Source organism: Trachinotus anak, unplaced genomic scaffold (genome assembly GCF_046630095.1).
Source record: "Trachinotus anak isolate AG129_WGS33_773 ecotype Australia unplaced genomic scaffold, CSIRO_AGI_Tana_v1 ptg000025l, whole genome shotgun sequence".
In the NCBI taxonomy this organism is placed as follows: Eukaryota; Metazoa; Chordata; class Actinopteri; order Carangiformes; family Carangidae; genus Trachinotus; species Trachinotus anak.
In genome coordinates, this window is record NW_027273876.1 from 11,402,306 (window position 1) to 11,412,980 (window position 10,675).

A 10,675-nucleotide genomic window follows, 5' to 3' on the forward strand; every position below is an offset into this window, starting at 1 on the left:
ACTGAAAACCTATTTATCTTAATTTAATCAGCAGAGTAGATGAGCTATTGCCCAATGCCAAGATTATTAACACAGCGTGCCAAGATTAACGGATATCGACCCTTAAAGGTTGAATTTAATTAAGATGTGAATGGAATTAATCTCTGGATCCATCAGCTCACCTTGAATGTGTCTTTAATACATCTTTATCCCTGATGTGCAAGAACCAAGGTCTTTCTTGTGACAAACTGCGCGAACAAACTTCAAATGTTTACTACTGTGTTTGGTGAAGTTTTCCATTGATACAGCTGCAGTTGTTCCCATATATCAGTTGGACTGACTGCAATAAGATATTAAGTTACTTAAAATGAATTTGCTCTATCTAGAGGACACAGGGGAAGCACTGGACAATATGACCTGCACCAAGACTTCCCTCACAAATCCCTCTGCAAAAAGCTTTACTTTCTTTTTCATCGTTCTCATAACACACTGTACCTACACCATATTTTTATCAATATTCTGTATGGCCAGTCTATAAATGTACATTTTAAATACTTCCACATTTCCATCCTATGACTGACAGTTAAAGGTCAGTTCATCAGTGGTTATGAATGAAGCACAGAAATATGAAACTATGCACTTTATTTCAACGTTTATTAATTTTATTAGTCTGTGCACCCTCTTTTGTGTCATACTGTCAGAAAATATGGTTTATGGAGAAAAAAAAGATAAATGAAGAAACTGACACATACTTGTACTAATCAGGTAATAAAGCAAAAATCAGAAATAATGATAGAAAGAAAGATACACATCATATACAAAATTGAATTTTGGGGAAAGAACATCTTAACAAATATTTACAAATTTACAGAAATCTTTATATTCTGATTAATAGCATTACAAATGGAGACAAGTGAAATGCAGTGTAAGAAAAATACATAGCTGTCTAAGAGATGAAACCAAAAAAAAAAAATGTAGCTGTACATAAAACATTCACCTCCGCTTTTTAGGGATAACAACATTTCCACTGGTTGCAATAGGGATCAGGAGCTTGCGCTGCTCCATGCGAAGATATTTTTCAATGAGCACTTCCACCGGCACCTTGTCATTCACATAACCCTGCCTGCAGAGTACAAAAACACACCAGTCAAGCTAAATGGAAGAAAACTGTGTTTTTTTAAACACATATTGTTGTCAAGATATGTGCTCTCAAAGATTAGTGTTGTATATTAGATGGATATTTCAAAATTAATGCTTCCTTCTTTATGCTGACCTGTCAAAGTCACATCTTTTGCTTCAGACTAAGCATGGAGCTCAAGCTTACCATCTAGAGGTCAGTATAATCGTAGTATGGCAGTGCTTTTTGCCTGTTGTGCTACAATTCTGTATGTCTGACAGCGTTACAGCTGTTTTTCTTGCCCTTTCTCATTGTCAAATGATGCGATGTATACGTCATGTCTCAGGACCGTGTTTAGGATCTAACAAGCATACAAGTGGATCCGAAAGTGACTGTTAGACTCATGGTTTTTAATGGGCATTTTATTTTACAGATGCTCTAATCCATAGTAAAAATGGGTCAAATCTATGGGTCAAATTTTTTTTAGGGATGAGTTTACTGTCACATTAAAAATTTTTGATCACAAAAAGTCATTAATCTTGTCCTAAAACCACAGACATGCGCACTGGAGCACGCAACTGACACACACTGACCTTTTCAACAGAAGTTCAGCATCCTCAACGTCTATGGTTTTTCTCTTTGCATGAACTGCATATGTCTCCAAGTCGTCCGCCAGCCGATCAAAGAATTTATCCATTCTGTTAAAACGATGACGTGTACTAGTTAACTCAACAGTGACATATTCACCAAATTACATCGATAAAGATATCAACAATGCTAACTGGCTTTGAAATGATTGCAGTGCTTTTAAGTTACAAGTAGCTCAAAACACTGTCTTGCAATTCAACTCTTTTTAAACTGAAAATCTGTTGTCATAGTTACTTACATTTCTTTTAAGACAGGGTAAACGTCGGCAGAGACCTTTGTTTTGGCAAAGTGCTTGAACACACCCATAAGGTAGCTCTTAGGAAGGCCCGCTTCTCTCTTAGCTGGCCGTCTCTGACCTCTCTTCCTCTGCACCTGCTTCGGTTTAGCTGGAGGTGAAGCCTCACTTGTACTATTGATGGTACAACAGAAATTGGAAGAACTTGTCAATAACATAAAATAATATTAATAAAATCAGCATATTCAAATCGACATTATAGTGACCTTCAGAGAAACACACAAGTTAATATTTCCTTTTTTGAAAACTGTATTTGACATCTGACATTCTGCACCAGTTGGGCAATATTTTATCAGCATGGGACCATTTTAATATGTGCTGTTATAATGTAAAAATGCTGCAAGTTTTTCTAATGAAGGGACTAGTTGGATCAGTCAGGAAGTTCAACTTGCCTGGCTTGAATATTCTTAAGAACAGAAGGTGAGGCCAGAGGATCCAGGTGAGAAAAGATCCTTTTTTCTCTGACAAATGCTGGAGTCTTGCAGGGGAACTCTGAAGAGTTTAGAAAACAAAACATTTGTTTAAAACAAATCACACACATACAAATACACACTTACACACACACACACAAAAAAAAAGAGACTGACCCTCACTCTCTTCACCATCTTCCTCATTCTCCGACTCTTCTTCCTGTTCAGCAGGGTCCTGAGCAGCAGCTTCTTCAGGTGAAGCATTATGCAAGTGGCCGCTGTCTTCGATATCATGCGTCATTTCCAGGAGATGAAAGGAGTTCTCTTTATCGGCATCAGGCTCAGCCTCTGTACAAGAAGCATCTTCCCGTCCTTGGGTTGAAGACTCAGCCAACTCAGGCATCCCAGCATGAGGCTGGCTGCTCTCATGGCTTCCTACTTCAAAGGTGTTATGTAGATGCGTAGCACTGTTAGCTGTGGACTTGCCCTCAGATCGTCCTATATGCAAAAGAAAAAACTCACTTTAAAATATCTTGACATACATTTCAGATAGTTTAAACCAGGAAATATTTATAACTCATAATGATCATACAGTCCAACATTTTTATTAGCAACCAGACAACTAGACATGATATTCTAGACAATATTATGATAAATATCGATATAAACAGTTTCTACATCTTATGCATATTTTATTCACCATAATCCAGCACTTACTTTGTATTTTTTCTGGCAGTACAAGCAAAAAATATATTATGTACACGTTGTACGTCATTATAGTAAGTTGACAATGAAAAGATAGTATTATCAATACTATTTATGAAGTGATTGGTGAATCAATGTCTAACAATCAAGAATTAGTCGTGAACAGTTTTGATAATCGATTAATTCTTTAACAGATTCTTGAGCCAAAATGCCAAATATTTCCTGGTTTGTGAGGTTGTTTTGTCTGTCTCATCATTGTGAATTGTGTATGTTTGGGTTTTAGGCTGTTGGTTGGAAGAAAAATAGCTATTTGAAGATATTAGCTTCGGCTCTGGGAACCTGTGATGGACATTTCTTCACCATCAATCGAAAATAATAATGAAGGAAACTGAAAAAAAATAACAACAATTGTTAGTTGCATATTGCCTATTATCCACAGTAAGAGATTATATTTTTTGATCTTACCTGCCTCTGTGGCGTCTGCTTCTGTAACAGGCATAATGAGTCCGCCCTCAGAGCGATGAGCCCTTCGACTGATGTGTTCTAAGTCATGTTCCAGCTGTTCTGATGTCTGCTCACCCTCTACCACCTCTTGCTTCCCATCATCAACATCCCCGTCTTCCTCAGATTGAGAACTAGCTGCAGGATCTTCTTGATCACTTTGATCTTCCTCTGCAACCCCCTCTTCCTCAGACTGAGACCTGGTATCTTCCTGAGACTGAGAATCAATTGCACCTTCTTCTTCCTCTTCCGCGGTTTGCGATTCGGCTGCACCTTCCTCCTCTTCTTCAGTTTGAGAGGCTGGTGTAACCTCCTCATCCTCAGACTGAGACCTGGCAGCAACATCCTCCTCAGGCTGGGAATCAATTCCACCTTCTTCTTCTTCGATTTGGGAGTCAGGTACAACATCTTCTTCCTCAGACTGAGACCTGCTTGCAACATCCCCTTTGCTGTGAGTATCAGCTGCACCTTCCTCTTCTGTTTGAGTTTCCACGCTGTTCTCCTCTTCCTCAGACTCAGCTGTATCTTGGCTTACACCAGGCTGAGATTCAGGGTGATCATTGACTGTACTCTTCCATTCCTCCTTTTGATTTTCAACTGAATCCTCATCTTTCTCTAAGTGTAACTCAAAGTAACATTCTTCATTCTGAGGTCCTGCCATAACCTCCTCCTCAGTTGGAAATGCATACATTGACCTCTCTTTTCCCAGCTTACTCTGCTCCGCTTCCATGTGTGTCATGTCTCCCATCTGTCTCTGAAGCTGGGAGGCCATCACAGTGGGTTTGTCCTGCGTTGCAACATTGAAAAAGTTGGAGGTCATGGCATCAGGCTGGGTGTAGAGGGCCGTGTTACAGTTGACAATGTCAGTCGTGATATCAGGTTCACTGAGTTCACCTAGGCCCAGGGTGAAGCCTTCAGAGTAGGCAGTCTCACTGAGATGTTGCTCCACTGGTGCAAAGCTGCTCACTCCTGGGTGACAGGAGGGGAGATAACCATGAAGTAAATAAGAGCATTAACAATGACACTGAACAGAGTAGCTGCTTATAACTTACTTAAGTAGCCTGGTGTTGAAACTGTTAATTAATCAATCAGTGAAAAAAATGTATAATTTGTACAGGTACAATGAATTAATTTGTCAGATATAAGTAAAAACACAATCATCTGTTACAGTTGTGCTGGTATTAGCTCATCTTTCCTCGTTTTATAACATAAGCTTACATTGCTGCTGGTTAGTCTCAGCATATAGACACTTTACAGAATAGCCAGAGCTCTTGTCAATTTGTCATACATATGGTCCAGTACTTCGAGTATTTTAATCACTATGATCACCTTCCATCTGCCGTCGAATTACAGCAGCTCCAAATTCTTCCTCTGTGATTTTTCGACGGTTAAAAACTTTTCTCTCCAGGCCCTTTTTCTCAGTCCGAACATCCACAAAGGGTGTTTTTAGACTCAGAGAAGTGGAACTGTAAAACAGATTGTAAAACTCATTCACATTGTTAACAGCTATCTAATTGTTGTGAAATCGCAGAGATAGATTTACTTTATAAGGTCACTCACTGCAGATCAGATGATGCCTAATCAGAGTCAACCTTTTATATGTTGAAAATACTACATGACATTTTAGCTTTTTTATGCTGTTTACCTTGACAAAGAAAGCGATGAGTGGTCAGATATTGATTCTTCATCTTCCTCTTCAACATCTGTAAACATAAGCATCTATTAGCTAATCAATAAAACTTGTGGTCGAAGTTCGCTGAACAAAACATTCATAGAATCTTATAATACAATCTCGTTCAATTAATTGGAAGCTATCAGTAGTGGCTTAAACCTTACCGTTTCTGTCTTTAAGTCGTTTTTCAAAAGCTGTCACATTAAGGCTCCGACGGGGTCTCTTTCTGCTTAGTCCCTTTGCAGTGCTTACTGCATTGCCAATAGTTAAATCAGGCAGATCCAGCCCCGAGAGCTCAATACTGAAAGTCAAGAAAATACAAACTTGTAATATTTAACATTAGCATCATGCACTATTAACATTAATGCAAGTGTGAAAAGACTGTATAATACACACAGCTCACCTTGAACGCTTGCTGGTAATGCTTGAGTTGGCTGAAGGGAGCTGTGGCTCCTCTGACGCAACTTTCTCATGAACCACGGGGGACCTCACAGGCTCTGAATCACATGATAAAGGACATGCTTAAAAGGACAACAAACAGTTGCAGCATGATGTGTGAGGAAAGTCTGGCACAGGCACATACCTGTCCGCAGGATGTTCCTGAGTATGTGTCTCGGTGTGTCTCCATCATCAAACAGCAATGAGGCTGGGGCGGGAGTGTAAACCTTTCTGAGCACGGCTGAGGCAGTCCTCCTCGTAGTAGCGGGCAGGGATTTTCTGGTTATACTCTGGAAATAAGGTAAATAGGTCAGCTTTATGAGACTTAACATGTCCATTATTAGCATATACTCTGCTCTTCTTCCTCACCTCACGGATTTTGTGTTTCAAGCTGCGCCTCAGGATGTCCTGTGGGGTTTGGGCTCCAGCATCTTTCTTGCTCAGTCTATTGCTGCGCCGGGTCCCGCTGGTACTCTGTACTTTAGAGGCACTGAAGACAAAACCCAAGCTCAACATGAGTTCAAAGTCATTAAGACTCATTTTTAACTATCAAAAAATCAGGAATTTCTGTGGCAGCTTGACGTAACAGTTCTCCACCCCCTGTGTCAGCTGGGTTATAGTCTTTTTAAATAGTTTCCATAGTTTCTATCGGTTTAATTCAAGCTTTGCAGTTACACATTCAACACAGGTAAATCACTTATTGCTTACAAGCTAGGCCGAGAATTGAAACACCATTAATTTGACTGCTCTTCCAGAACAAAATAATAAAGACAGAGGTGCTACCTGCGGGTGATGGGAGTCCTGGGCGGCTCGGTGCTGAGGATATTTTTCAGCAGGACCCGAGCAGATAAATCCTCAGTATGATCCATTTAGAGGCAGAGCAGCTGAGCGGTTAGTCAGCTGGTTAGCTGATGTTAGCTAACAAACGTTTACGAGCAGTAAAACAGCGGCGTTAACCGTGTTAAACTGCGGCTTTTTATAAAGTAGGCGATTTCCCTGAAGAGTGCTGCGTCCAACAAATGGAGCTGAACCAAGGCCGGTGTGATTTAACGCAGGTTTTAGCTAGATAAACGTAATTTCACCTCTGTTGTCTCTCTACTGCTGTCGGACTCGACGATTTCATACCTCGGACTGTCCCGCGTTATTTTTAAGTGAAATCTCGCGAGAAGATGTTTTTCCTCCGCAGCTCATCACCGCCACCAACTGGTTCAGTGTTTTATAAAAAATATATTTAATTTTTTTCAATTTATTTATTTATTTTTTTGTATTGTGTGAAAATATTGTTTTAAAGTAAATTTTCTACCTCTTTATTTGTTGGTGTGGGCAAAATCGACCACCATTTTAAAAACAAGTGCTCTAGTCATTTATATATTATATTATATTATATATTTTGCATCGATTGACTGATGGGTTTATATGGGTTTGTGCTGATCGAGATTTATTTTGAAAGGCATATTCATAAGTGTTCATAAAACTTACAAGAGGAAAATAATAATAATATTCGTCAAATAGAAGTTGTAACATGGTGTCCCTGCAGGATAATTTGTCACCAGAATATTTTTGTGTTTGTTAGTGTAACACTACACTCTGCTGGCCACAAAAGGAACAACAGCTACTGGAAATAAAAAATTATTGAGCCCAAAATTTTAGCAATAGAAACAATAATGGGAAAAATGTTGTTATGTTTAAAGGAAAATGTTGCCTGTATGAAGAGCAAGGCAGCGAGATAAGTCAAAAAGTCTATGATGCAGCCTTTTTCATAAACAGTACAGTTTCAGAAGGCTGCTGACCGCTTAATTTTGTTTTTTCATTTGCTAAATATATTCAACATTTTAGTTGTTGACTAGTTCGCTGTGTAGTTTTAGTGTATTATCTGGATGTTACAGTTTGGAAAACAAAAAGGGGATTATGATGTGGTTAATGAGAAATCTTTCCTAATGTGGCCAATGTTTTATATTTTAAAAAAGAACTGAATGAAAAATGATGAAAAATGAGTGCATTTCCCTCAACTCTTCATTTTCTGTTTAACTGCATAGAGAGCCTGCTCTACTGCCTGGTCCTAAGTTACTGATTTACTAACTTTCACTATTTCACTGTTATTTCTCAAGGAGGTCCTCTTACATCTGTCTCTCTAAGTTGAAACTTGTTCCTTTTCTGTGAGTAACATCTTAAAATATTTCATTATGATTTTACTAAAGAAAATAGACTAATAATTTAACAGCGTTTCACTACATCTTCCAGTCCTTGTGTGAGTTTCACAGCATTTCTGTACTATTACTGGACTTCTACCAAAAGTTAGTGGACAAGCAGGTATTCAACAGCGTATTTTGACCAACACCTTTTATGTCACTTGAACTTATAATAATGGTCTCAAAATGTCATGCCACCAAAAAGTACTAATATAAAAGTACTATAAACCCTGAAGCTGTGGTTTCTGAAGTGTTCTAGTCTTGTGTCAAAATTACTGTGGATTCAAAAAATATACATGCTGGTGAGAGGTGTGATTGAAATGTTTTTAATGATACAACATGGTCAAAAATAAATTCATAAATTAGTAAAACAGGTGGTTGCCTGCTTTATTCATACAGTCATCGATAAAGTGAATGATCCCTTCCCCCCTTCACACTGGAAATTAACTAACCGAATGAGTGTAGCAAGCACTGTGATACAACCTTCATTCAGTGTCATGGATTTATTTCATATTTGGCAAAAAGTGCAAAGGCTTTTCACAGCGTCAGAGACAGAGGTACAAAGACGCGGCGACTTAGAAATCAGGCCTGTCCTTCTTCAGCTTGGAGTAGTCCATGTTAACTGTGAAAAGCTGGAGACACACACACACACACACACACACACACACACACACACACACACACACACACACACACACACACACACACACACACACACACACACACGACACAAATGTACACAATCAGTATGAGGAAGGCAACATGGACTTTGAGGCAAGATAACAGAAAAGATATGGTTCGTCCTTTACAGTAATAGGCCTGTGCTATAAATCTAACCAAGCTGCCACACAAACAAAAAAATATCGGCACAAAACAAAATAATCAACATGTGTTATAGTTGGTGTGAGGAGAATTTAAGTGTAATGTGCAGAAAGCTGTTACTTTGTACTGCTGATTGTGCTCCAGTTTGTTCCAGGGCTCGGGGTTGTTCTTGCGGTCCCATCTGGGGACAAGAGAAGAAGAAAATTCTTTAGTATGACAACGTATCCTTGAGATTTGCGGTGTTCCTCATGCAACATGTCATACCTACACATACGGCGAGGTTTAACAAACATTTAAGGTAGCTATACGCTGAGGACAACAATTCATACTGTCTCAGATGTCTCACTGGTACTTACGAGACATCAGGGTTTTTCAGGGCCAGCCGACACAAGTATGTGGCGCTCATGGTTACCCCGCCACCGATGAAGACGAAAAGGGGGATCAGCTGGTGGGCAAAGAACAAAATCACTGAAATTACTTGCATCAAGACAACAAACCCGAGCTCAACTCCCCACTCACTTAAATGGGAAAGCTGTACCACTGTATACAATCATAGGCTGTCATGAGATTTGAGAATAACATACAGAACAGCATAACAGCCTGTCATAAGATTGTGACAATGACAATGGTGTATGAGTTTAAGACACCACAATGTTTCACCTTAAGGCAGGTTCGCACTGTGTAGCAGGGGACAAAAACATGTCTACCCAGTGCTCTATTAATAACTGCTTTTCACCCCGTCGCCCTCTGATAGACAGTAGACTCCACATGCATTGGCCTGGCACTGGGTCTGTCCCGTATGGTCTCCATACAGGACAGTACGTGCTGCAGCGACCTGCACGCATGGCTGTGGATATATAGTCCTCTCAAGGGGAAGCCCGCATGTCTGCCCCAGATCTTTCCCTCCGACCATTATCATAACTATTACCATACCACACCACTGCCTCCTGTGTTCATGTATTAATGTCCCCTGCCTCATGATTGCGGGCGGCTGCCAGAGGAAGCTGCTGTAAGGCGGCAGGGCTCAATCCTTGGCTGTATGCCGCTACGGGAGGGAGAATAAAAAGGAATGCGGGGATGAATCATCAAATAAAAACTGCATCTATGCGAGTCGTGTTGTTGTAAATTGTCCTCCATCATCCATTTATTCCGAAATCTCTGGGCACAGCTGTCGAGGAATTTGGCATCAGATGAATATGCGGCTGTAATATACATGTTGCATTTTGCCTGTCATCTCAATCGTCGCACGGATTCAGGACGACTTTTTTTTTTTTTTTTTTTTTTTTTTTTTAATAACAGTGTCATTGCAGTGCATTAATAGCTAGTAACATATAAAATAGGCTTATTAAGGAGATAAGGGGAAACGGGAGCGCGCCTTCACAGCGCGTCCTACGGGCGCCAGAGAAAGACACATTTCAATGTCACCGGGTCGTTCACAAGTTACAGCAAAAATACAGCGGTCAGGACTTACAGCTGGGTGGCTCTTGAGCTGTTTGGCGACGAGCCTCAACATAGACGACATGTCGGACAATCCTCCCGCTGACAGAGTCCGTGAAGGCGAATATCTGTGCGGGCAAACTGCGCCTCTGCTGCTGCTGCTGCTGCGGAGGAGGAGGAGGAGGAGGATCTCACCGCTTCCTACAGGCCTGAGCGCACACTGTGGCGCACACCACCTCCGCTGCTGTCAGCCAATCCCGCAGCGAGACGACAGCAGCTGCACATCTGTACCCCGCTGGACCGTTCGCCATGTGTGGGGCAGCAGGTGCAGCCCTCAAGGGAAAGCCTCTCCCGGGTCTCATGGTAAAGATCGTCATTACCAAACACGCCAGAAATTAACCGGGGATTTAAAAAAAAAAAAAAAAAAAAAAAAAAAAAAAAACTTCTGTATAACACATGATC

General features: G+C 40.4%; 2 protein-coding genes across 2 annotated transcripts; both read right to left on the reverse strand.

The window, feature by feature from the left end:
* Positions 1-604: 604 nt before the first annotated feature.
* cenpt (centromere protein T) lies at positions 605-6,908 on the reverse strand. Its single transcript, XM_071463277.1, has 13 exons — positions 6,549-6,908; positions 6,135-6,255; positions 5,911-6,055; positions 5,731-5,824; positions 5,492-5,628; positions 5,301-5,358; positions 4,985-5,121; positions 3,620-4,624; positions 2,627-2,947; positions 2,432-2,531; positions 1,983-2,153; positions 1,690-1,794; positions 605-1,102 (listed from the first exon to the last, which is right to left on the reverse strand). Exons 1-13 carry the CDS (start codon positions 6,632-6,634, stop codon positions 973-975), a joined length of 2,610 nt encoding a protein of 869 aa, XP_071319378.1. The 5' UTR covers positions 6,635-6,908; the 3' UTR covers positions 605-972.
* Positions 6,909-8,264: 1,356 nt separating this feature from the next.
* Positions 8,265-10,424, reverse strand: LOC139608771 (cytochrome c oxidase subunit NDUFA4-like). The gene is made up of 4 exons (XM_071462834.1): positions 10,248-10,424; positions 9,133-9,221; positions 8,897-8,957; positions 8,265-8,586 (listed from the first exon to the last, which is right to left on the reverse strand). Exons 1-4 carry the CDS (start codon positions 10,296-10,298, stop codon positions 8,530-8,532), a joined length of 258 nt encoding a protein of 85 aa, XP_071318935.1. The 5' UTR covers positions 10,299-10,424; the 3' UTR covers positions 8,265-8,529.
* Between the last annotated feature and the right edge of the window lie 251 nt (positions 10,425-10,675).

Excerpts from the sequence above, each read along its gene's own strand:
- LOC139608771 (XM_071462834.1), bottom strand. The coding sequence starts at position 10,298 with ATGTCGTCTATGTTGAGGCTCGTCGCCAAACAGCTCAAGAGCCACCCA. Across the intron at positions 8,958-9,132 it reads CTGAAAAACCCTGATGTCTC|ATGGGACCGCAAGAACAACC; the intron begins GTAAGTACCAGT and ends TCTTGTCCCCAG. Across the intron at positions 8,587-8,896 it reads AGCACAATCAGCAGTACAAA|CTTTTCACAGTTAACATGGA; the intron begins GTAACAGCTTTC and ends GTGTGTCTCCAG.
- cenpt (XM_071463277.1), bottom strand. The coding sequence starts at position 6,634 with ATGGATCATACTGAGGATTTATCTGCTCGGGTCCTGCTGAAAAATATC. Across the intron at positions 2,532-2,626 it reads AGATGGTGAAGAGAGTGAGG|AGTTCCCCTGCAAGACTCCA; the intron begins GTCAGTCTCTTT and ends TAAACTCTTCAG. Across the intron at positions 1,103-1,689 it reads GCTGAACTTCTGTTGAAAAG|GCAGGGTTATGTGAATGACA; the intron begins GTCAGTGTGTGT and ends TGTACTCTGCAG.